This window comes from Ranitomeya imitator, chromosome 5 (assembly GCF_032444005.1).
Source record: "Ranitomeya imitator isolate aRanImi1 chromosome 5, aRanImi1.pri, whole genome shotgun sequence".
Taxonomy (NCBI): Eukaryota; Metazoa; Chordata; class Amphibia; order Anura; family Dendrobatidae; genus Ranitomeya; species Ranitomeya imitator.
The window spans coordinates 47,365,088-47,391,675 of record NC_091286.1 but is presented as its reverse complement, the minus strand read 5'-3'; the positions used below and the strand labels follow the sequence as shown (position 1 = coordinate 47,391,675).

General features: G+C 43.8%; 1 protein-coding gene across 1 annotated transcript in view; it reads right to left on the bottom strand.

Annotated features, from left to right (window-relative positions):
* TTC7A (tetratricopeptide repeat domain 7A) overlaps nt 1-26,588 on the bottom strand; it is a 405,643-nt gene that overhangs the window by 335,298 nt on the left and 43,757 nt on the right. The window contains exons 4-5 of the mRNA XM_069768639.1: nt 10,801-10,931; nt 8,387-8,508 (exon numbers count right to left, since the gene is read on the bottom strand). Of these exons, the coding sequence (XP_069624740.1) occupies nt 8,387-8,508; nt 10,801-10,931 (253 nt within the window). The remainder of the gene's footprint in view (nt 1-8,386; nt 8,509-10,800; nt 10,932-26,588) is intronic.

Genomic DNA, 26,588 nt, shown 5'->3' with positions numbered 1-26,588 from the left:
TGTTTTCATGCTGCTCATGGATCGGGCAGCATGAATCTCCTGACAGCTTTCCTATAAGGCTGTAGACAATTATTAGACATTTTCACCTTTAATTCATTATTTGCAATTTTTTTTAAAGTCACTTTTCATTTTTTTGTCATGTGTCATTCGTTACCGATTTTTTTTTTTCTTAAAACCAGCGCACGTGGTTTAAGTATTACGGTACGCGCGAAATAAAAAAAAAACTGTTTTTTTACACTAAAACTTCCATATTTTACAAAATTGCCCAAAAAAACCCCAGTGTACATAAAATCACTCTGGGGGCGTCTGATGTACATTTTGTGACTTTTGGAAAAAGTTGAAACTGATGAATCAGGAGAAAACATCTGCAGAAAAACAAAAAAAAAAAAACCAAACAAACCAGGTGAACACATAGCAAAAAGACTAAAAAAAAAAAGGCGCAACTGGAAAGATGAATATGGCGCAAACAATAAAAGGGAACAAAACGGTAAAAACGTGACAAAAGGCAGAAGTACCTGCAGTAATAACCCGGGCCTTCAGACTTAGAAAAAACAATAAGGCTTAAAGGCTCCAAACTAAGGTGCTTTTTTGGCAGATTTTTGGCGTAAAACACTTTGAAAAGTCGCAAAACTCTTGCATATCTTGACGTTGAGCAAAAATATTGAAACTTTTAGCATTTTCACGCCAGATTCGGCGTCTTAAGAAATCAGCAGTGTTTGACTCCAGTGCGCCCCCTGATCACGCCGGCCTGGAGGAGTTGGAGTCTTTAATGGAGGGTATAGTAAAAAAAAAAAAAAAAATTAAAAGGGTAAGGAAGGGGTAGGAAGATCAGTTCATAGTTAGCGGAAGCACATATCCAATGATGCTTGCTTTGTGCACCGCCAAACATCACATATAAAAAGCGGGGGATGACACAGCGCTCAACACGGCACCTTTGTACGAGTACAGTGCGCCCTCTAGTGTTTCATCTCTACCATTGCAGGGGTCAGATTGCTGTCCAAACAGAACTTTCCACTAGCTAATTAGCTGAATACGAGCTATTGTGAGGCATGTCATCTATCAAATTTAGGAATATAAAGTGGATTCTTCGTTTTTACTCTCCCTCAGAAGGAAAAAAAATAATTAAGAAATATGACTTTTATTGAGAATAAGGTCTTAGATAAAGCTGCTATTCACAAGGCAAGGAAACAGAAGAGTCAGATAAACAATGAAAAATTACTGTCACTTCATCTATTTCTGCTCTTCATAAAACAAGAAGTCTTTTCCTATTATTATTGACCCGTTCCTCTGTTATTTATTTATGAATAAATTGACAAGTGGGCGTTAGCATTTCTTTATAAATTAAGGAGGGGCCTACAGAGTCTGATACTGAAAGCACTGATTGGACAGTGTGAGACACTGCAGGGACACGCCTCCGACTAGTAACAAATCAAAATGGCCAATGCAATTCTATGGGTCTATGAAAACAAAAAAACGGACAGCACTCTGATGGCATCCAAGTGCGGTCCGATTTCACGGAGAAAGTGGAGAAACTATATATCTTTTTCTCTCCACGTCTGATCAAACACTATAAAAACTCGATCAGAGTCTGATCAGAATAATCGTACCATTTTTTTTCAGATGTGTAGAAGATGGTGGTGTGACCCCCAAGGGTCCATATGGCTTTGTTACATGCACAGTCTGTACGGCAGCATACAAATCCCCTATGGTCCACACTACAGATCCACAGTAATACATTCATTTCCCTGATGATTTCCATAGAATCTATGAGAAACCAAACCTCTGTGTGCTTTCTAGTAAAATCGAGCCCACAAACAGGTGCTGGAAGGGCCAACAGAATTTTACTGCCACCATATTCTTTACCTGTAGTGACCCAGATCCATGACAGTTTAACACAGGAGTCCAATCTCTGAATATTCGCCATTTTTCATGTTCCCTATGATCTCCTAAACTCCGCTATAAACCTCTGCCCATTAATGGCGATGGCGGATGTCACCACGGCAGCTGATGACGGCCGCTGACAGAAGTTTTAGCCAAAGGGATAAAACACTAACGAGAAAGCGCCTCTGTTAAAATCAATGGTATCTGACACAGGACGCAGTCACGGCTGTAAAGCAGAGATTTTCAGCTTTCTTCTATCTTAGCACGTCAAGTCTGAGAAAAGGCAGTGACCCCAAGGGGCTTTATCCGAGGTCTCCAGCTGTGGAAACGCTTTATGTTTATGTGACACCAGATTTACAGGATCACAGTCAGCAACGCAAGTGTATGGGTCCGAGAAAAGATCGGGGCGCACTTGGGTGACATCCGAGCGTGGGCCGATGTTCACAGATGGTCAGAATGTAGAAGGCGGAGAAAGGGGGTTTCTATCTTATTCTCTTTTTTTTCTTTTTCTCTTCCTATTCAAATCTATGAGGTATGAAAGTAACACAAAGGACTAGCTGGCGTCTCCAACAAGAGACATTGTTGTAGTCATTTAATGGCTAATAGAGGACAAACACATAGGCCTTGTTCATATAGGGCAGTTTTGATTATAGGGTCTGAATCAGAGATGAGCGGTTGTTTTCAACTTTGAATTCGCTGGTTTTCTCGAATTCTCCCCCAAAATTCCATTTGTGCCAAACAAATTTGTGCAAATATCAATACTGGGAAGATTGTAATTGCTCAGAAAATACATGTGGGGGACAGGAAAGAGAGCGAGAGACCCTCGCTGACCATAAGAACTTACACTCTACAGGAGACAGTGAGGACCCCACTGACCATAAGAGCTTACACTCTACAGGAGAGAGAGAGGACCCTGCTGACCATAAGAGCTTACACTCTACAGGAGAGAGAGGACCCCACTGACCATAAGAGCTTACACTTTACAGGAGACAGTGAGGACCCCACTGACCATAAGAGCTTACACTCTACAGGAGAGAGAGAACCCCACTGACCATAACAGCTTACACTCTACAGGAGAGAGAGGACCCTGCTGACCATAAGAGCTTACACTCTACAGGAGAGAGAGAGGACCCTGCTGACCATAAGAGCTTACACTCTACAGGAGAGAGAGAGGACCCTGCTGACCATAAGAGCTTACACTCTACAGGAGACAGTGAGGACCCCACTGACCATAAGAGCTTACACTCTACAGGAGAGAGAGAGGACCCTGCTGACCATAAGAGCTTACACTCTACAGGAGAGAGAGAGGACCCTGCTGACCATAAGAGCTTACACTCTACAGGAGACAGTGAGGACCCCACTGACCATAAGAGCTTACACTCTACAGGAGAGAGAGAGGACCCTGCTGACCATAAGAGCTTACACTCTACAGGAGAGAGAGAACCCCGCTGACCATAAGAGCTTACACTCTACAGGAGAGAGAGAGGACCCTGCTGACCATAAGAGCTTACACTCTACAGGAGAGAGAGAGGACCCTGCTGACCATAAGAGCTTACACTCTACAGGAGAGAGAGAGGACCCTGCTGACCATAAGAGCTTACACTCTACAGGAGAGAGAGAACCCCGCTGACCATAAGAGCTTACACTCTACAGGAGAGAGAGAACCCCGCTGACCATAAGAGCTTACACTCTACAGGAGAGAGGACCCTGCTGACCATAAGAGCTTACACTCTACAGGAGAGAGAGAGGACCCTGCTGACCATAAGAGCTTACACTCTACAGGAGAAAGAGGATGCCGCTGACCATAAGAGCTTACACTCTACAGGAGAGAGAGAACCCCACTGACCATAAGAGCTTACACTCTACAGGAGAGAGAACCCCGCTGACCATAAGAGCTTACACTCTACAGGAGAGAGAGAACCCCACTGACCATAAGAGCTTACACTCTGCAGGAGAGAGAGAACCCCGCTGACCATAAGAGCTTACACTCTACAGGAGAGAGAGAGGACCCTGCTGACCATAAGAGCTTACACTCTACAGGAGAGAGAGAGGACCCTGCTGACCATAAGAGCTTACACTCTACAGGAGAGAGAGGACTCCACTGAACATAAGAGCTTACACTCTACAGGAGAGAGAGAGGACCCTGCTGACCATAAGAGCTTACACTCTACAGGAGAGAGAGAACCCCGCTGACCATAAGAGCTTACACTCTACAGGAGAGAGAGAGAACCCCGCTGACCATAAGAGCTTACACTCTACAGGAGATAGAGGACCCCACTGACCATAAGAGCTTACACTCTACAGGAGAGAGAGAACCACACTGACCATAAGAGCTTACACTCTACAGGAGAGAGAGAACCCCGCTGACCATAAGAGCTTACACTCTACAGGAGAGAGAGAACCCCGCTGACCATAAGAGCTTACACTCTACAGGAGACAGTGAGGACCCCTCTGACCATAAGAGCTTACACTCTACAGGAGAAAGAGAACCCCGCTGACCATAAGAGCTTACAGTCTACAGGTGAGAGAACCCCGCTGACCATAAGAGCTTATACTCTACAGGAGAAAGAGAGAACTCCGCTGACCATAAGAGCTTACACTCTACAGGAGAGAGAGGACCCGGTTGACCATTAGAGCTTACACTCTACAGGAGAGAGAGAGATGTAGAGACCACCACTGTACAATGTATGATAATCCACTGGATGTCATAGCTGTAGGGTATTATAGAGAGGCTGCGCAGAAATGCAAAGTGATGTTGGCCCGCTCTCTGACGCATTGGATATGGTGACATGCAAGGTTTTTTTGCAAACCACAAAATGAACCTCAAAACCGCGAATTTCAGGATATTTGACTCAAACTCGATCCTCCGAGAATTGATCCGCTCATCTCTAGTCTGAATACTTGAAGGTCTTCTTCATGTACAGAAACATGAATGGTGCTGTAATCATACAAGGTTGTACCAGCCAAACCGGACAAGTATCAGGAAATTAACCTTTGTGCTTTCTGCAGGATTTCAGGAACGTGCAGAAACTGCAGCGCGGACAAACGCTGAGGACACGATTATTTCCTTGTTTCTCTCCTCCCTCACTTCCAGGACATGTCAGCATATTTTGGATTTCCGTTTGGCGAAGTCATGACCAGATGATGGACGGCAGGGATCTCAGCCTGACCTGTGGGGACGCTATTTTCCACCCACAAGGATTGGACCCACTGGGGCTGTTCCTTGGCTTTCTGCGTGGAGTCTCATGGGTTTTTTATGACATTTCCCGCAGCAGCAACGTTGTTACTAAAACTCTGTTCACAGACTAAAGACTTGGGGCCGTCGGTGCCAGAATGTGACCAGGGCCTTACTGTTCCTTTAACATCCGGATGATGACTACAAATTGTAACTGAGAAAAGCCCAATGTCTCCTCAGACACAGAGAGAGAATTCTAACACATCTTCTAAACCCTTCTGACTCATTCATTCCCGGCTTCAAGGAACACTTGTAATTCTTCACATCCTGTAAGTGATTCATGGAATAAATGTAATTAAAGAATAAAAAAAAAAAACATGTGAAGTCAGTGTGAATATTCTCAGGAATGAATAGCAGGAAAAGCATTGAGACGGCGTCCAACGTCTTTATTGTCAAGCTTGATGAAGACCCGCACATGGTTTAAAAGATCGAAACGTTGCTGCTTCTTTATGCATAGGTCGTTCATTGATGTCGGATGCCGACACTACTTTTTTCTGCATTGGTCTATAGCAATTGTGCAAGTTCTCCCACTTAAAAAGATGAGAGAGGCCTGTAATTGACATCATAGGTAGACCACAACTATGAGAGTCAAAATGAGAAAACAAATCCAGGAAATCTCCTTGTCTGATTTGACAAGATTTATTTTGCAAATTATGGTGGAAAATCAGTATTTGGTCACCTAAAAACATGCAAGATTTCTGGCTCTCACAGACCTGTAACTTCTTCTTTAAGAGGCTCCTCTGTCCTCCACTTATTACCTGTAGTAATGGCTTATGTTTGATCTTGTCATCTGTATAAAAGACACCTGTCCACAACCTCAAACAGTCTGACTCCAAACTCCACTATGGTGAAGACCAAAGAGCTGTCGAAGGACACCAGAAGCAAAATTGTAGCCCTGCAAGAGGCTGGGAAGACTGAATCTGCAATAGCCAACCAGCTTGGAGTGAAGAAATCAACAGTGGGAGCAATAATAAGAAAATGGAAGACATACAAGACCACTGATAATCTCCCTCGATCTGGGGCTCCACACAAGATCTCACCCCGTGGGGTCAAAATGATCACAAGAACAGTGAGCAAAAATCCCAGAACCACATGGGGGAACCTAGTGAATGACCTGCATAGAGCTGGGACCACCGTAGCAAAGGCTGCCATCAGTAACACACTGCACAGCCAGGGACTCAGATCCTGCAGTGCCAGATGTGTCCCCCTGCTTAAGCCAGTACATGTCCAGGCCCGTCTGAAGTTTGCCAGAGAGCAGAAGAGTATTGGGAGAATGTCATATGGTCTGATGAAACCAAAGTAGAACTGTTTGGTAGAAACAAAACTCGTTGTGTTTGGAGGAGACACATTGCCGAGTTGCATCCAAAGGACACCATACCTACTGTGAAGCATGGGGGTGGCAACATCATGCTTTGGGGCTGTTTCTCTGCAAAGGGACCAGGACGACTGATCCATGTACATGAAAGAATGAATGGGGCCATGTATCATGAGATTTTGAGTGCAAACCTCCTTCCATCAGCAAGGGCAATGAAGATGAAACGTAGATGGGTCTTTCACCATGATAATGATCCCAAGCACACCGCCAGGGCAAAAAAAGAGTGGCTTCGTAAGAAGCAAATGAAGGTCCTTGGTTTGGAGGGAGTTGAAAGTCCGTGTTGCCCAGCGACAGGCCAAAAACATCACTGCTCTAGAGGAGATCTGCATGGAGGAATGGGCCCAAATACCAACAACAGTGTGTGGCAACCTTGTGAAGAATTACAGAAAACGTTTGGCCTCTGTCATTGCCAGCAAAGGATATATAACAAAATATTGAGATGAACTTTTGTTAATGTCCAAATACTTATTTCCCACTATAATTTGCTAAATAAATCTTGCCAAATCAGACAAGGGGATTTTCTGGATATGTTTTCTCATTTTGACTCTCATAGGTGTGGTCTACCTGTGATGTTAATGACAGGCCTCACTCACCTTTTTAAGTGGGAGAACTTGCACAATTGGTGGCTGACTAAATACTTTTTTCCCCACTGTATGTTCGAGTCCCTGCGGCTGCATGTTTCACGGCTGTTCGAGAGCCACAATACATGCCGGGATGGCGTAACAAACAGTTAATCCCTGCATCTGTTGGTGCTGTCAAACAGTCGGGAGACATGCAGCCGTGGGGACTCGAACATACCTTTCGAGCACACCGAAGACCCTCGGTTAGCACACGAGCATGCTCAGATAACACCATATCGAAGAACGTTCACTCATCACTACAAGTTATCCTTTAAGAGGGAACACACAGCAAACACAAATGAATGGATCTTCATCCTGCTCTGAAACGTGACTGCAATAAACTGCGGAGACTTTGGCTGGGGATTGGAAACATTTTCATGATTAAAATTTAAAAAAAAATCACCATTAAACAAGCTATCTTCTAATGTCATAAAGGAAACCTTCATTCTGCCTGAAGCACAGTCAGCATGTATCGGACACCGGCAGCGTAATTGCTGCTTTTCATGTTTTACGCCAAAACGCTGCGGGTTTGAGAGTATAACTTCTTTGATTAAAAAAAAAAAATGGTATAAAAAAATAGATAAAGAAAAAAAAAAACATAACATAAAAAGTTGATGTAAACGATAAGTTTATTTCTGATGACACTTTCCCTTGCATTCCTCCAATCATGATTGAACCAATTTGGCAGACACCACTTATGCATCATGGACACTTATCACACAAACACAGCCATCAAAGAGAAGAAAAGTGTGGATTCAGGGCTTCTTTTTCTTTGATGGTTACAATCATCATGTTCTGTGCCGGTCCTTTTTGCTTTTGTGTTTTGTATGTCTGCGTGTCAATTTTAGCGTAGAAAGAAGTGTGGAAGGAGGATCCAGCAGTCGCAAGAATTGGATAAGTCGAAACATCACATTTATAAGAGCATTAAAGCCAAGGGAAAAATAAAATCATAATGAGAGATTTCGGGTCTACGCGTTTCAAGCTTTGCGCTCGAAACGCGCAGTGTCTCCTTTTTTCGCTCATTATGATTTTATTTTTCCCTTGGTTTTAATGTTCTATTAAACTTACCCAATTTCTGCAGCTGTTGGACCCCTTCCATACTTGTTATCACCCTTAATGCACCGCACCCATTATGGAAGAATCTCCTATACCGTTGAGCTTTTTTCTCACACTTTGTCAATTTTAGGTCTCCAGACAGTAAAAAAAAATGATTAATTGGTTATTAAGATATTACACCAGTAATAACATAGTAGCCAACAGAATGTGACCACTTACCCCCTCTTGAAATGTGCTGCGTACGCTGCTCCCAGTGCCACCTCCAGGAAATAGCTAACCTCAAAGTCCGGACCTGAAGACGCGCTGCTCTTGGAAGTCCTGGAATGAGCGCTGGTCATACTCTAAGGACAGACATAACAAAAGAAAGAAAAAAGAAAGAAGTGTAAAAAAACAAACAAAAAAACCTTCATTTTAGAATGTAAAGAAACCAATACACAAGTGTGACCAAGCAGAATACAGGGATCCATTATACAATGACAGTGGAGGTGTATGCACCATCATTTTATTATAATGGAAATGGACTTTCTAAACATTTCTGGCAATGTTTTCTTTTCATATCAAAATCTGTATTTAAACTAAAAATTAGAAATCTTGCAATTTTCACACCAATCACTGGGGCTATTCTAGACTCCTGTTTCAGGAAATGCACATGCACATTAGCAGCGATAGACTTGGCTCAGGCCCTATCTTTTGTATTAATGTGTCTAATGAGCGTGTGCAAACCCCATTGTGAAAGGAAGGGGGAGCTGTTGTTAATGGTGGATCCCGTGTTATTCGCAGAGTATACCTAACATTGTAATCCTTCCTGTGATGAAAAGGAGTCTTCCAGAAAACTCTTCCAGAAAAAAAAACAGTAAGTATGAGTCTAAAATAGCCCCAGTGGGTTTTTTTGGTAGCTTTTGAGTCTGATGGGTCCTCGCCCTAGTATGTTAATGACTCACAAGGCCGGGAAAGTCCATGGATCTCCCAAACCTAATTTACAGCCCCATAAATGTCTATAAGGCAATCCATATTCAGTCCATGAAATACGCCCATCTGGAATTGGTCTGAGTGGGGAGACACTTCTCTACTATGCTGTCAAATAAGTCATCGCATAATAATAAAGAGAACAATTACTCCTCCAAGTACATAAAGAGTGCAGAGTTGCCCCCTAGTTGTTAACTAAACATTATCACAGGGAAAGTTTACCTTCCTGCACATTGCCCATTGCATGCTCATACTGTAATAGTGCTATCCCGTCACTCTCCAGCAGATGTCAGTGTTCTCTATACAAAGCGTTAACCTAAAGGTTATTACTATGACCCACAGTTCTTGGGACTGGGGAATGTATCACAAGTCTTGGGGTGATTTATGTAAGCCTTAGTAAAAGGTGCACCCCATTTAATAAATCTGAACATTAAATCTACGCCTGCTATAAGCAGCTTAAGATTTTCAAAATAATGTATTATTATTATTGAATTTTTACTTAAAAAGTAGCATTTTTCTATTATTTCTAGTGGCTGCTATGTGCGGTTCCGGGTGTTGAGACCATCACTGGTCGGTCTGAAATTAAAGAGAATTCAGCTGGGGACGGCTAAGAAAAATGATCGTATTGGCAAATCCAGCGACCACTGCCAACCAAAGCGCTACGGACTCGTGGCATCCAAACAAACATGGGTGGCCATAGGACTTCTACTAAGTAGCTAGGGCAAGGCAGGAGCACATATACAGGGTTATATACCAACACTGTTTAGGGAGATTTAGGGAATAATAAGGCCCCTTAAGAAATCAGGCTTGATCGAAGTCTTCTTGGATACTAGGCCCACTTTACACATCCCTTTTAAAATCCTTAGTGTAAATTTGATGAAACTTGGTATGCAAATTTATTGCCACAGCTGCTTAGTTTTCTATGGGACATTGACTTGACAAGAAGAATACTAATCTTGGATCTTTAAACTATTAAAGGGATGTGTCAGGACGATTTTACTCCAGAAACTAGTGTCATGGCTGGATAGTTCATAATCCAACGATAAAAATGATACCTGTCTTGTAGTAATCCGATGTTCCAGCGCTGAGAAATTAAGGTTTGAATCAACGCAGAAATTAGCCAGGAAGGGCTTTGGGGGCGTGTCCTGGCACTTCCAGGTTAAATTTGCAGGTGGCTTCGAAGCATCATTTCTCAGCGCTGGAACATCGGATTACTACAAGACAGGTATCATTTTTCATGTTGTACTAAGATCTATACTGCCATGCCACTAGTTTCAGTTGTAAAATCATCATGACAGTTTCCCTTTAAGCAGTGATTTTGCAGCTTTAGGCCTTTGATTTATTTTGTTTGAGAGCTTTACATCTCAGATTTATAAAAATACATCTATAAAGGTCTGTGGTAGTCTAGTCACAGACTCAAGCGGCTGATCTGACTTTCCACCATGCTTTCCACTGCAGGTCTGATTGCTGTGTGTAAGCACAATAATCCCATCAACTCAGCAGGACTTTGGTGTATTTAAATTATGAACAACTAAGCAGCTAATATTCCTGAAGTACATGTGCAATATTACGTTCTCCATTATCAAAGATGGCTTAGTCTTCAACACGTCATTGATAGGGAATCACGAGCCAATATGGATCCTGCCTGTCCGTCTGTTATTACGCACCTTGTCTAATTCTTGTAAGAAGACATGTGCAATCCAACTGGCTTTCTCGAAGCAAGTGACGGCTTCTTCTTCTCTCTCAGACAGACGAGCGCGGGAGGCGATGGTCGCTGAGAAACGCTCTAATGACAACCCTTAAAGACATCAATAAAACCAACAACAGTGTATTAGACTTTCTGATAATATTAGTAATCTGAACATATTGTATTACAGATACTGTATAAGAGATATTCTATTGTGTCAGATCCTAGAAAACAGCTACTAATGGCAGCAATGACAATGCTACAGATGTCACAGTTCACTGCCCCTGTTTGGCACACGTACCTGAACGGAGATTTAAAAAAAAAAATGTAGAAAGGAATCTCTTTATTCAAAAGGAACCTGTCAGCAGGTTTTTACTGCCTAATCTGAGAGCAGCATGATGTAGGGGCAGAGACCCTGATTCCAGTGATATGTCACTTACTGGGCTGCATACTGTGGTTATGATAACAATCAGTTTTATCAGCAGGAGATTATCACTAAAGGACTAGTAATGCTAGGTAGTCAAACCACGCCCCCACCACTGATTGGCTGCTTTCTGTCTACAGCTGCCAATCAGTGCTGTGGGCGGAGCTATACAGAGCTCAGCATTCAGAGACCTGATATATCTACAGCAGAGAAAACTGTGATTTTATAAAAACTACACTAAACAGCCCAGTAAGTGACACATCGCTGGAATCAGTGTCTCTGTCTCTTTGTCATGGTGCTGTCAAGACGGGGTAGCAAAAACCTGGTGAAAGATTCCCTTTAAGCGATTGAAAATTAGGAGCAGATGACACAGAGGTGCAGGATACACAGTCTACAGAAAGGTCAGCAGCAGATAACACACTAAAGTACAAATAAATATAACATTATTTTTTATACTCATAGTTTGGCTCATATCTGTATGTATGAATAACAAAATTAATGTTCTGGTATTAAAGAGGTTATTAAAGAGGACCTTTTCGCTAGGACAAAACTTTGCCCTTTCTTTAGTTCAGCTGCTTCCCCTGAGTAATCCACGCTTGGGTTTTTTTTTTTTTTCAAAAAATTTGCCATACAGCTCAGGAAATTTTTATCTAAAATGAAAAAAAAAATAATCTGTAGAAACATATGGCTTAGGCGAGAAGGGAATAAAATAAGACCTCCTCTTTAAGGAGAGGTCACGATTATCAGCTCAGTAGGGGTCCAGTACCTGGGACCCTCACAATCAGCTGATCAAAGAGACGACCATAAAATGAGCTGAGCTGTGCCACTCCCAATGCGACACTGCTTCTCCAATCTACTGACTATGGGGGATACAGAGAGCCGAGCCCCCACTAACCTAAATGACCTATCTTACAATGGTTACATTTTTTTTTGTCCATATCAATATCTATATTACAAAAAATTATCAGAAATCTTGCAAATTCCACACTTGCCACTAGGTCTTATAATAGACTCTTACTAACCTGTTCCTTACAGAAGACTTTTCAGCAGTCTCATTATCATCAAAGACAGTGACGAATAACTCCTGTATATACAGGTCCTTCTCAAAAAATTAGCATATAGTGTTAAATTTCATTATTTACCATAATGTAATGATTACAATTAAACTTTCATATATTATAGATTCATTATCCACCAACTGAAATTTGTCAGGTCTTTTATTGTTTTAATACTGATGATTTTGGCATACAACTCCTGATAACCCAAAAAACCTGTCTCAATAAATTAGCATATTTCACCCATCCAATCAAATAAAAGTGTTTTTTAATAACAAACAAAAAAACCATCAAATAATAATGTTCAGTTATGCACTCAATACTTGGTCGGGAATCCTTTGGCAGAAATGACTGCTTCAATGCGGCGTGGCATGGAGGCAATCAGCCTGTGACACTGCTGAGATGTTATGGAGGCCCAGGATGCTTCAATAGCGGCCTTAAGCTCATCCAGAGTGTTGGGTCTTGCGTCTCTCAACTTTCTCTTCACAATATCCCACAGATTCTCTATGGGGTTCAGGTCAGGAGAGTTGGCAGGCCAATTGAGCACAGTAATACCATGGTCAGTAAACCATTTACCAGTGGTTTTGGCACTGTGAGCAGGTGCCAGGTCGTGCTGAAAAATGAAATCTTCATCTCCATAAAGCATTTCAGCCGATGGAAGCATGAAGTGCTCCAAAATCTCCTGATAGCTAGCTGCATTGACCCTGCCCTTGATGAAACACAGTGGACCAACACCAGCAGCTGACATGGCACCCCACACCATCACTGACTGTGGGTACTTGACACTGGACTTCAGGCATTTTGGCATTTCCTTCTCCCCAGTCTTCCTCCAGACTCTGGCACCTTGATTTCCGAATGACATGCAAAATTTGCTTTCATCAGAAAAAAGTACTTGGGACCACTTAGCAACAGTCCAGTGCTGCTTCTCTGTAGCTCAAAAGTGGCTTTACCTGGGGAATGCGGCACCTGTAGCCCATTTCCTGCACACGCCTGTGCACGGTGGCTCTGGATGTTTCCACACCAGACTCAGTCCACTGCTTCCTCAGGTTCCCCAAGGTCTGGAATCGGTCCTTCTCCACAATCTTCCTCAGGGTCCGGTCTCCTCTTCTCGTTGTACAGCGTTTTCTGCCACATTGTTTCCTTCCAACAGACTTACCATTGAGGTGCCTTGATACAGCACTCTGGGAACAGCCTATTTGTTGAGAAATTTCTTTCTGGGTCTTACCCTCTTGCTTGAGGGTGTCAATGATGGCCTTCTTGACATCTGTCAGGTCGCTAGTCTTACCCATGATGGGGGTTTTGAGTAATGAACCAGGCAGGGAGTTTATAAAAGCCTCAGGTATCTTTTGCATGTGTTTAGAGTTAATTAGTTGATTCAGAAGATTAGGGTAATAGGTCGTTTAGAGAACCTTTTCTTGATATGCTAATTTATTGAGACAGGTTTTTTGGGTTATCAGGAGTTGTATGCCAAAATCATCAGTATTTAAACAATAAAAGACCTGACAAATTTCAGTTGGTGGATAATGAATCTATAATATGTGAAAGTTTAATTGTAATCATTACATTATGGTAAATAATGAAATTTAACACTATATGCTAATTTTTTGAGAAGGACCTGTACAGCAGATAACGCAAGATCCGCCATTCTTAACAGGTGATGTCACAGCTCGCCTCCTCCTCCCTTCATACTGGACCTTTGTCCTAATCAGAGAGTTGTCACCTGTCACTGCGATGCTCTCTGTGATGACAATGAGACTGCTGACAAGTCTTCTGTAAGGAACAGGTCTAACCAGAAAAAATGGAGTCCACATCCAAATTGGTGAAAAAAGATAAATATCAAGTTATTACAAGAATGAATCAAACAATTAAATTACATAAATAATACATCAAAGACACATGTCATGCTCAGCGAGGAGAAGCAAGATGGACACAAACCATGTGGCTGCCTACCACTGCAAAATATACCAAGTAAAGGCTTCTTAATTAGTGTACCATCCATAAAAATCCATGAAACAGATCCCCTACATAAGTATTCCATCAACCAAGGTATAAGCTCAATCATAGATGTCCCTTACCCATATTGCAGTGACAGGAGAACCACGCGGCACAGCCCCAACGCGCGTTTCGCGTCGACTTCGTCAGGGGGCTTGTGTCCATCTTGCTTTTCCTCGCTGAGCATGACATGTGTCTTTGATGTATTATTTATGTAATTTAATTGTTTGATTCACTCTTGTAATAAATTGATATTTATCTTTTTTCACCAATTTGTATGTGTACTCCATTTTTTCTGGTTAGACGTATTGCTATGTGGAGTGTCCTATTTTAGTGATGTGGTCTCTCTATCTTGGGCTCTGACGCGCCAGTTTGAGCATGAGTAAGAGGGTTAATGTGTCCACAGTGGGATGTATTTATTCTGTAAGGAACAGGTAGTGGGAGTCTAATTTCAGGCCTAGTGAAAATTGCAAGACTTCTAAAAAATATTGTTTTAATACAGATTTTGTTACATGAAAAATACAAATAATATTTATTTTTCTTTAAAATACATTTAATATAAAAAAAAATGATTTAAATAATAGGTGATTTTTTATGAAGGGAGATTTCAGTGGCCTTGATCTTTTAGTGGAATTTATTTCTTTCTTTTAATGCTAGTCCGAATGGCTGACTACTCCTCACTGTCCTCGCTGACTTGTGAACTCGCCCCACAGCTCGCTGTGTACAGTTCCATTGTTACAGTCCATGATAAGCACATAAATAGCGGTAACGTCGGAGCTTATTGTTCCAGTCACTTCCTATTAATAATGAGAACCCGAAGCTCAAATATTTGTTCAACCCATTGTTCTTTATGAGCATCTCACGCGGCTCCTCGTACGAGCGGATCAAGAAAGACCAGGAGAAATGCACATACAATGGCAGTCACGGAATCTGGCACTTTGCCTCAATAGAGGAGAAATATTTTAAGCAGAAACTATTCGGAAGATTTAACACTGACACAAAGTTGGGAAAGTTCCAGGAGTCAGGTAGTCGGCGCGCCTAAAGAATCGAGCACAAGATGTCTCTGGGAATCCTTATTGTCTGGGTGCCGGCTCCTGCAGAGGACAGACCGGTTCACAGTCCACAGTAATCTGTCTGCCCAGGCTGTAAAGTAGTATGCGCAAATTACTTGTTTTGAGGTCTTTCGGAGATTGTAAACTTGATGGAAGTCCTTAGGAAAGGCCAGCAATGTCATATTCCCCAGCACTTTTGCAAATATTGAACCATCTTAAAGAAGCCCTCCTCCTCTCATCAAAGTTTTTATCCTCTCAATATACTGCAATCATCATATTATACGGCACTGTGTACTTACAATTGCTCAATTTGTCTTTCTACCAAGCTAATTATTCTCTTTTCTCTGCTCTAGGTAGAAACAGGAAGTCTCTTGTCCCTCCTGACCCAGCAGCTCTGCTCCTCCCATAGACTGTTACTGTTACTCATGACTCATACAGTGAAAATTGACCTCCTGTTTCTACACAGAGCTTAGAAGGATTCAGCTAGTCTAAATTTTAATCACGTGATGTCATAGACCTAATGGAAAAGAGAAGAATTAACTGGGTAGAAAGGCAAAATGAGCAATTGTAGGTACACAGTGCTGTATAATATATTTGCAATATATTAGGAGGATAAAAATTTTGTTGGAAGGAGGAGGAGGAGTGCTTGTTTACTTGTCCACACTGGAAACTGCGCCTATTTATGTTACTCCCTTAAACAGCACAATCATATTCCGCAACGCTTTACAGACATGATCATCACTGTCCCCGATGGGGACTCCCATTCTAAATTCCCAATCCGTATGTCTCAGGAGTGTGGGAAGACACAAGAGTGCTTGGAGAAAACTCCCGCAAACACGGAAAAAGCATACAAACACCTAGGACCCCAGCACTGCAAAGCAGAAGTGCTAACCACTGAGCCACTGTGATGCTCTAAAGATTAGTGATAGTGGAAAGAGCAGAACCTGTACCAGACGTGATTGCTCATGCGGCTGTACCAGGCTGGACAACCCATGTGGCAGTACCAGACAGGACAACCCATGTGGCAGTACCAGGCAGGACCACCCATGCGGCAGTACCAGGCAGGATAACCCATGCGGCAGTACCAGGCAGGATAACCCATGTGGCAGTACCAAACAGGACAACCAATGTGGCAGTACTAGGCAGGATAACCCATGTGGCAGTACCAGGCAGGATAACCCATGTGGCAGTACCAGACAGGACAACCCATGTGGCAGTACCAAGCCGGACAACCCATGCGGCAGTACCAGGCAGGAGAACCCATGTGGCAGTACCAGGCAGGACAACCCATGTGGCAGTACTAAACAGGACAACCCATGTGGCAGTACCCGGCAGGACAACCCATGTGGCAGTACCAGGCAGGACAACCCATGTGGCAGTATCAGGAAGGACAACCCATGTAGCAGTACCAGGCAGGACCACCCACGCGGCAGTACCAGGCAGGACAATGCATGTGGCAGTACCAGGCAGGACAACCCATGTGGCAGTACCAGGCAGGACAACCCATGCGGCAGTACCAGGCAGGATAACCCACGTGGCAGTACCAGGCAGGACAACCCACGTGGCAGTACCAGGCAGTACCACCCATGCGGCAGTACCAGGCAGGACAATGCATGTGGCAGTACCAAACAGGACAACCCATGTGGCAGTACCAGGTAGGACCACCCATGTGGCAGTACCAGGCAGGACAATGCATGTGGCAGTACCAGGCAGGACAACCCATGTGGCAGTACCAGGCAGGACAACCCATGCGGCAGTACCAGGCAGGATAACCCACGTGGCAGTACCAGGCAGGACAACCCACGTGGCAGTACCAGGCAGTACCACCCATGCGGCAGTACCAGGCAGGACAATGCATGTGGCAGTACCAAACAGGACAACCCATGTGGCAGTACCAGGTAGGACCACCCATGTGGCAGTACTAGACAGGACAACCCATGTGGCAGTACCACCCATGCGGCAGTACCAGGCAGGACCACCCATGTGGCAGTACCACCCATGCGGCAGTACCAGGCAGGACCACCCATGTGGCAGTACCACCCATGCGGCAGTACCAGGCAGGACAACCCATGTGGCAGTACCAGGTAGGACCACCCATGTGGCAGTACCAGGCAGGGCCACCCATGTGGCAGTACCAGGCAGGACAACCCATGTGGCAGTACCAGGCAGGACAACCCATGTGGCAGTACCAGGCAGGACAACCCATGTGGCAGTACCAGGCAGGACAACCCATGTGGCAGTACCAGGTGGGACCACACATGCGGCAGTACCACCCATGTGGCAGTACCAGGTAGGACCACCCATGTGGCAGTACCAGGCAGGGCCACCCATGTGGCAGTACCAGGCAGGACAACCCATGTGGCAGTACCAGGCAGGACAACCCATTTGGCAGTACCAGGCAGGACCACTTACACAGCATTACCATGTATGACCGCTCAAGCAGATTACCAGCCAGGACTGCTCCTGCTGCAGTACCAGGCCTTGGAAAGTCAGTCCCTGTTGCTCAAACATTGATGGCTTATGCTAAGCATAGATCATCACAGCTATAGTCCTTGCGAACCCCCAAGGCTCATTCACATGGGAGCTGTGTATAAGGAATCAGTACTGCAGATCGTGAGGTCTCTACAAGTCTGTATAATGGACGCACAGTGCCTCCATGTGCTGTGATATAGTGGTATAGAAGGAGAGAACTTCTATGGACCTGACTGAAAACCTACACGTAGCTCCACATACAACCAGAAGCATACAGATGTACAATATGTACCGAACATCGGTAAGGGCTGATTTACACGGATAGATCTCCAGCCTGATGGGCATTGATTAACAACATAACCAATTAATGGCCGCTTGTTAACACATGTGCTGCCGACAGGTATGATCCTTTAGGCTGCGTAAAACAACGAGATCAGCCAATAATTGAACGTTTGCTGATTTGCAGATCCGTATAACACAAGTCCAGTCCAGCCATGTGCATACCTCCACCTACAACCTAAATCCCTGCTTGGTCCAATAGTGAAACAGCAAAAAGAATATAAAATCTAGTTAAATATTTGGATTCTAAAATCAGATGTCGCCCAGATATTCCCTGGGATTCGACTCCTTCAAATCAACGTTGTCTTCTGTCATAATAATATAATAATTCCCAATATTCTGAATAGGAGATGTGTCGTCATAACCCTGTGCGGCAGTTTGGGCGGCTAAACTGGTACAGGCCGTCACCTAACGGCAACAAAAAAAGACAAAGAAGTAACCAAAACTAGATCATGCATCAGTGTATAATGATGGGGGCTGCCCCAACACAAGTGTGAGCAAATCTCCTGGGGATCAAGCTGCGAGAAACGAACAAACATCCAAATATGACCCATGTTCTGCTCCACTGAACCAGAAAGCAGATGTAAAGTCGGTGAAAAAGCTGATAAAAAAAAAATAGAAAAACAAAGAATCAAGATGTAGGCGCTTCCACTCGATGCTTCAAAACTGGTACAGGATGGCGTTGTAAAAAAATATATATTTTTGGAATGTACCAGAAATTGTGAAGGAACAATAAAAATACAATAAAACCACAATGTGTTTCGGCTATCCAGCCTTCTTCAGGTACTCAGTTAGTATGACCCATGTGACCCATTTATACCTTTTACTGGTGTTGGAAGTGGACTAATTAGTAGCTTTACCTGCCCCTCTTCCTATCCACCTATGCACTTGTATCCGTGAACATTAGTAAACTGCCACACATGCAGTGATAAACTTACCTGGAGCAGCCAGTGCCAGGCAGCAGCTGCCAAGGCAAACAGGATCATGGGGTGCATTAAAAGAGGTCTGGATACACATGATGAGAGCATTATACTGCCTCTGCACAAATCCCTAGTTAGACCGCACATGGAGTACTGTGTCCAGTTTTGGGCACCGGTGCTCAGGAAGGATATAATGGAACTAGAGAGAGTACAAAGGAGGGCAACAAAATTAATAAAGGGGATGGGAGAACTACAATACCCAGATAGATTAGCGAAATTAGGATTATTTAGTCTAGAAAAAAGACGACTGAGGGGCGATCTAATAACCATGTATAAGTATATAAGGGGACAATACAAATATCTCGCTGAGGATCTGTTTATACCAAGGAAGGTGACGGGCACAAGGAGGCATTCTTTGCGTCTGGAGGAGAGAAGGTTTTTCCACCAACATAGAAGAGGATTCTTTACTGTTAGGGCAGTGAGAATCTGGAATTGCTTGCCTGAGGAGGTGGTGATGGTGAACTCAGTCGAGGGGTTCAAGAGAGGCCTGGATGTCTTCCTGGAGCAGAACAATATTGTATCATACAATTAGGTTCTGTAGAAGGACGTAGATCTGGGGATTTATTATGATGGAATATAGGCTGAACTGGTTGGACAAATGTCTTTTTTCGGCCTTACTAACTATGTTACTATGTTACATCAGCAGAAAAGTTGTAAGAAATCTGTGGTCAAATGAAAAAAACAAAAACAGTTATGTATGATATATTCAATACCAATAAATCTCTAATAAAATGTAATAAAATATAACGGGATATAACCAAAACCTCCTTTGGTGTACTGATCTATTAAAAACCTGTTGGTGACATTTTTATTATTATTATTATTTATTTATTTATTTACTTTACGATTGGTTGGAATGTAAAACCCTTCTGTAGGTAAAATGTGCTGGAGAACCTGAATGATCGAGATACAACTAAGATATATTAATTGTCGCAGTCCATATATTCATGTTTGTTCCTGACTAACTCCAAGCCTGTATTAACCCCTTCATGACCCAGCCTATTTTGACCTTAAAGACCTTGCCGTTTTTTGCAATTCTGACCAGTGTCCCTTTATGAGGTAATAACTCAGGAACGCTTCAACGGATCCTATTGGTTCTGAGACTGTTTTTTCGTGACATATTGGGCTTCATGTTAGTGGTAAATTTAGGTCAATTTATTATGCGTTTATTTGTGATAAAAACAGAAATTTGGCGAAAATTTTGAAAATTTCGCAATTTTCACATTTTGAATTTTTATTCTGTTAAACCAGAGAGTTATGTGACACAAAATAGTTAATAAATAACATTTCCCACATGTTTACTTTACATCAGCACAATTTTGGAAACAAATTTTTTTTTTGCTAGGAAGTTATAAGGGTTAAAATTTGACCAGCGATTTCTAATTTTTACAACGAAATTTACAAAACCATTTTTTTAGGGACCACCTCACATTTGAAGTCAGTTTGAGGGGTCTATATGGCTGAAAATACCCAAAAGTGACACCATTCTAAAAACTGCACCCCTCAAGGTACTCAAAACCACATTCCAGAAGTTTATTAACCCTTCAGGTGCTTCACAGCAGCAGAAGCAACATGGAAGGAAAAAATGAACATTTAACTTTTTAGTCACAAAAATTATCTTTTAGCAACAATTTTTTTATTTTCCCAATGGTAAAAGGAGAAACTGAACCACGTAAGTTGTTGTCCAATTTGTCCTGAGTACGTTGATACCTCATATGTGGGACCACTGTTTGAGCGCACGGCAGGGCTTGGAAGGGAAGGAGCGCCATTTGACTTTTTGAATCAAAAATTGGCTCCACTCTTTAGCGGACACCATGTCACGTTTGGAGAGCCCCTGTGTGCCTAAACATTGGAGATCCCCCAGAAATGACCCCATTTTGGAAACTAGTCCACCAAAGGAACTTATCTAGATGTGTGGTGAGGACTTTGAACCCCCAAGTGCTTCACAGAAGTTTATAACGCAGAGCCATGAAAATAAAAAAAAAAAATTATTTTCTCAAAAATTATCTTTTAGCCTGCAATTTTTTATTTTCCCAAGGGTATCAGGAGAAATTTGACCCCAAAATTTGTTGTCCAGTTTCTCCTGAGTACGCTGATACCCCATATGTGGGGGTAAACCACTGTTTGGGCACATGCCGGGGCTCGGAAGTGAAGTAGTGACGTTTTGAAATGCAGACTTTGATGGAATGCTCTGCGGGCGTCACGTTGCGTTTGCAGAGCCCCTGATGTGGCTTAACAGTAGAAACCCCCCACAAGTGACCCCATTTTGGAAACTAGACCCCGAAAGGAACTTATCTAGATGTGTGGTGAGCACTTTGAACCCCCAAGTGCTTCACAGAAGTTTATTATGCAGAGCCGTGAAAATAATAAATACGTTTTCTTTCCTCAAAAATAATTATTTAGCCCAGAATTTTTAAATTTTCCCAAGGGTAACAGGAGAAATTTGACCCCAATATTTGTTGTCCAGTTTCTCCTGAGTATGGTGATACCCCATATGTGGGGGTAAACTACTGTTTGGGCACATGCCGGGGCTCGGAATTGAAGTAGTGACTTTTGAAATGCAGACTTTGATGGAATGGTCTGCGGGCGTCACGTTGCGTTTGCAGAGCCCCCGGTGTGCCTAAACAGTAGAAACCCCCCACAAGTGACCCCATTTTAGAAACTAGACCCCCCAAGGAACTTATCTAGATATGTGGTGAGCACTTTGAACCCCCAAGTGCTTCACAGACGTTTACAACGTAGAGCCGTGAAAATAATAAATCATTTTTCTTTCTTCAAAAATGATGTTTCAGCAAGCATTTTTTTATTTTCACAAGGGTAACAGGAGAAATTGGACCCCAGTAATTGTTGTGCAGTTTATCCTGAGTATGCTGGTACCCCATATGTGGGGGTAAACCACTGTTTGGGCACACGTCAGGGCTCGGAATTGAGGGAGCACCATTTGACTTTTTGAACACGAGATTGGCTGGAATCAATGGTGGCGCCATGTTGCGTTTGGAGACCCCTGATGTGCCTAAACAGTGGTAACCCCTCAATTCTACCTCCAACACTAACCCCAACACACCCCTAACTCTAATCCCAACTGTAGCCATAACCCTAATCACAACCCTAACCACAACCCTAATTCCAACCCTAACCCTAAGGCTATGTGCCCACGTTGCGGATTCGTGTGAGATTTTTCAGCATCATTTTTTAAAAATCCGCAGGTAAAAGGCACTGCGTTTTACCTGCGGATTTTCCGCGGATTTCCAGTGTTTTTTGTGCGGATTTCACCTGCGGATTCCTATTGAGGAACAGGTGTAAAACGCTGCGGAATCCGCACAAAGAATTGACATGCTGCGGAAAATACAACGCAGCGTTTCCGCGCGGTATTTTCCGCACCATGGGCACAGCGGATTTGGTTTCCATATGTTTACATGGTACTGTAAACCTGATGGAACACTGCTGCGAATCCGCAGCGGCCAATCCGCAGCCAAATCCGCACCGTGTGCACATAGCCTAATTCTAAAGGTATGTGCACACGCTGCGGAAAACGCTGCGGATCCGCAGCAGTTTCCCATGAGTTTACAGTTCAATGTAAACCTATGGGAAACAAAAATCGCTGTACACACGCTGCGGAAAAACTGCACGGAAACGCAGCGGTTTACATTCCGCAGCATGTCACTTTTTTACAACTGCTCCAATAGAAAATCGCAGTTGTAAAACCGCAGTGAAATGCGCAGAAAAAACGCTGTAAATCCGCCATAAATCCGCAGCGGTTTAGTATCAAATCCGCAGAGGACCAGAATACGTGTGAACATACCGAAACCCTAACCCTACACCTACCCCTAACCCTAGCCCTAACCCTAGCCCTAACCCTAGTCCTAACCCTACCCCTAACCCTAGCCCTACCCCTAACCCTACCCCTAACCCTACCCCTAACCCTAACCCTAGCCCTAGCCCTAACCCTACCCCTAACCCTACCCCTAACCCTACCCCTACCCCTAACCCTATTCTAACATTAGTGGAAAAAAAAAAAATTCTTTATTTTTTTATTGTCCCTACCTATGGGGGTGACAAAGGGGGGGGGGGGTCATTTATTATTTTTTTTATTTTGATCACTGAGATACATTATATCTCAGTGATGAAAATGCACTTTGGAACGAATCTGCCAGCCGGCAGATTCGGCGGGCGCACTGCGCATGCGCCCGCCATTTTGGAAGATGGCGGCGCCCGGGGAGAAGACGGACGGACCCCGGCAGGATCGGTAAGTATGATAGGGTAGGGGGGAGCACGGGGGGGGGGGGGGGATCGGAGCATGGGGGGGTGAATCGGAGCGCGGGAGGGGTGGAACGGAGCACGGGAGGGTTAGAACGGAGCACGGGGGGTGGAACGGAGCACGGGGGTGGAACGGAGCACGGAGGGTGGTGGATCGGAGTGCAGGGGGGGTGATCGGAGCACGGGGGGGTGATTGAAGCACGGGGGGAGCGGACAAGAGCACGGGGGGGGAGCGGAGCACAGGATGGAATGGAGCCGGAGCAGTGTACCGGACAGATCGGGGGGCTGGGGGGGCGATCGGTGGGGTGGGGTGGGGGCACATTAGTATTTCCAGCCATGGCCGATGATATCGCAGCATCGGCCATGGCTGGATTGTAATATTTCACCCGTTATAATAGGTGAAATATTACAAATCGCTCTGATTGGCAGTTTCACTTTCAACAGCCAATCAGAGCGATCGTAGCCACGAGGGGGTGAAGCCACCCCCCCTGGGCTAAACTACCACTCCCCCTGTCCCTGCAGATCGGGTGAAATGGGAGTTAACCCTTTCACCCGATCTGCAGGGACGCGATCTTTCCATGACGCCACATAGGCGTCATGGGTCGGATTGGCACCGACTTTCATGACGCCTACGTGGCGTCAAAGGTCGGGAAGGGGTTAAAATAATTTCCATATTATATACTATATGTTATGTGTGTGTGTCCAAACATAGATTCCTCCCCAGGAGCAAATTCACTGACATATGTTGAATATCCCACTGAGTCCCATAGTGGACATCACCTCAGGATTCCGAGGGCTTTGACCTCCACCTTTGATCCTATCTTCTATCCAGAGAAATTTTTATTATTGTTGTTATTAATAAAATTATTTCTACATGGAATCCTGGAAGAATGAAAGGACCATGGATGCCTAGGAGCAAACTGACAAAAAATTGTTAAAGGGAATCTGTCACTAGGTTTGGCCGATACGAGTTACGGCCACCGCCTTTCAGATAGATAAGTAGATAAGCCCCAGACCCAACCTGCAAGAGAAGAAAAATAAGTTTTACTATACAGTACTCACCTGGGGGTGGTCCGATCCAATGGGTGTCGCTGGTCCTGATCCTCCCATCTTCTTGCGATGCTGCCCTCCTGCTTCATAGGTTCCCCAGCATCACGCTCTTGCGCAGGCGTACTTGTCTGCCATGTTAAGGGCAGAACAAAGTACTGCAGTGTGCAAGCGCTGGGCCTCTCTGACCTTTCCTGGCACCTGCGCACTGCAGGATTCTGCTCTGCCATCAACATGGCAGAGAAGTACGCCTGCGCCGGAGCGCGATGCCGGGGAGCCATGAAGCAACCAGGAGGCTGACATCGCAAGAAGATGGGGGGCACCGTACCAGGATCTGCCACACCAACTGGACCGGACGGCCCCCAGGTGAGTATAATAAAAGTTATTTTTCTTCTCTTGCAGTTTGGATCGGGGGGTTATCTACAGCATTATAGAATGCTAGTAAAACAAAACCATAAAGGGCCACATCAGTAGAGAGGTGCTGGAAAGACTAACCCCCAAGTCGTTGTCTTCAAAATACACCTAGTGGACACTCCCACTTGCATACATATCAACAAAAGAAAATTAGGAGTAATATGTCCAATTCTATAAAAAGGTTTAAGTTTATTAATCCATACAAATTATATAAAACATTACAGACTAGGATCAGGTAGTGGTGACTACCAGTGTCCTCAGACTCCAATATACTATGATACAAATAAAGGGCAAAATCAATGGAGCCTATACCACCCCCACATTAGCATTGCTTACCCATAGTATAAGGGAGTCCGGACACATGCCACGCCGACACCGACGCGCGTTTTGCCTTTCTTTCTCAAGGTGCCATTATAGAATGCTGTAGTTAAGCCCTGAAAGGTGGTGGCCATAACTTATATCGGTCAAACCTGGTGACAGGTTCCCTTTAAAGGTTGTAAGGGACTGATAGATAATTGTTATTATGTACCGAAACCACGCCAGTAAGAAGCGAGTTCCTCCGAGTGGCACCAGGAATCTGGTACACAAGGACGGAGATCACTTACCACTGGCACAGGGCTGTCAGACCATCACTCGCGCACTAATCGAAATCAGTGTGGTTTACAACCTGATCCCATATCGGAGGAGCCATCATATTAACATAGTAACATAGTTATTAAGGTTGAAGGAAGACTTTAAGTCCATCTAGTTCAACCCATAGCCTAACCTAACATGCCCTAACATGTTGATCCAGAGGAAGGCAAAAAAAAACCCATGTGGCAAATAGTAAGCTCCACACTGGGGAAAAAAATTCCTTTCCAACTCCACATACGGCAATCAGACTAGTTCCCTGGATCAACGCCCTATCAAGGAATCTAGTGTATATACCCTGTAACATTATACTTTTCCAGAAATGTATCCAGTCCCCTCTTAAATTTAAGCAATGAATCACTCATTACAACATCATATGGCAGAGAGTTCCATAGTCTCACTGCTCTTACAGTAAAGAATCCGCGTCTTATTATGCTGAAACCTTTTTTCCTCCAGACGTAGAGGATGCCCCCTTGTCCCTGTTTCAGGTCTATGATTAAAAAGATCATCAGAAAGGTCTTTGTACTGTCCCCTCATATATTTATACATTAAAATAAGATCACCCCTTAGCCTTCGTTTTTCCAAACTAAATAGCCCCAAGTGTAATAACCTATCTTGGTATTGCAGACCCCCCAGTCCTCTAATAACCTTGGTCGCTCTTCTCTGCACCCGCTCTAGTTCAGCTATGTCTTTCTTTTACGCCGGAGACCAGAACTGTGCACAGTATTCTAAGTGTGGTCGAACTAGTGACTTATATAGAGGTAAAATTATGTTCTCCTCATGAGCATCTATGCCTCTTTTAATGCATCCCATTATTTTATTTGCCTTTATAGCAGCTGCCTGACACTGGCCACTGAACATAAGTTTGTCATCCACCCATACACCCAGGTCTTTTTCATTAACGGTTTTGCCCAGAGTTTTAGAATTAAGCACATAGTTATACATCTTATTACTTCTACATCGGACAGGCGCGTAACTCCAGGTGAGATTTAAGCCATGCTCTCTCTCTCTCTAGCGAAAAAACAACTCCAAACAGGAGTACTAGTTCCACAGGGAGAGGAGAGAAGAAAAGAGGGAAAGCGTAAAAAGTCAGTTCACATGTGGGT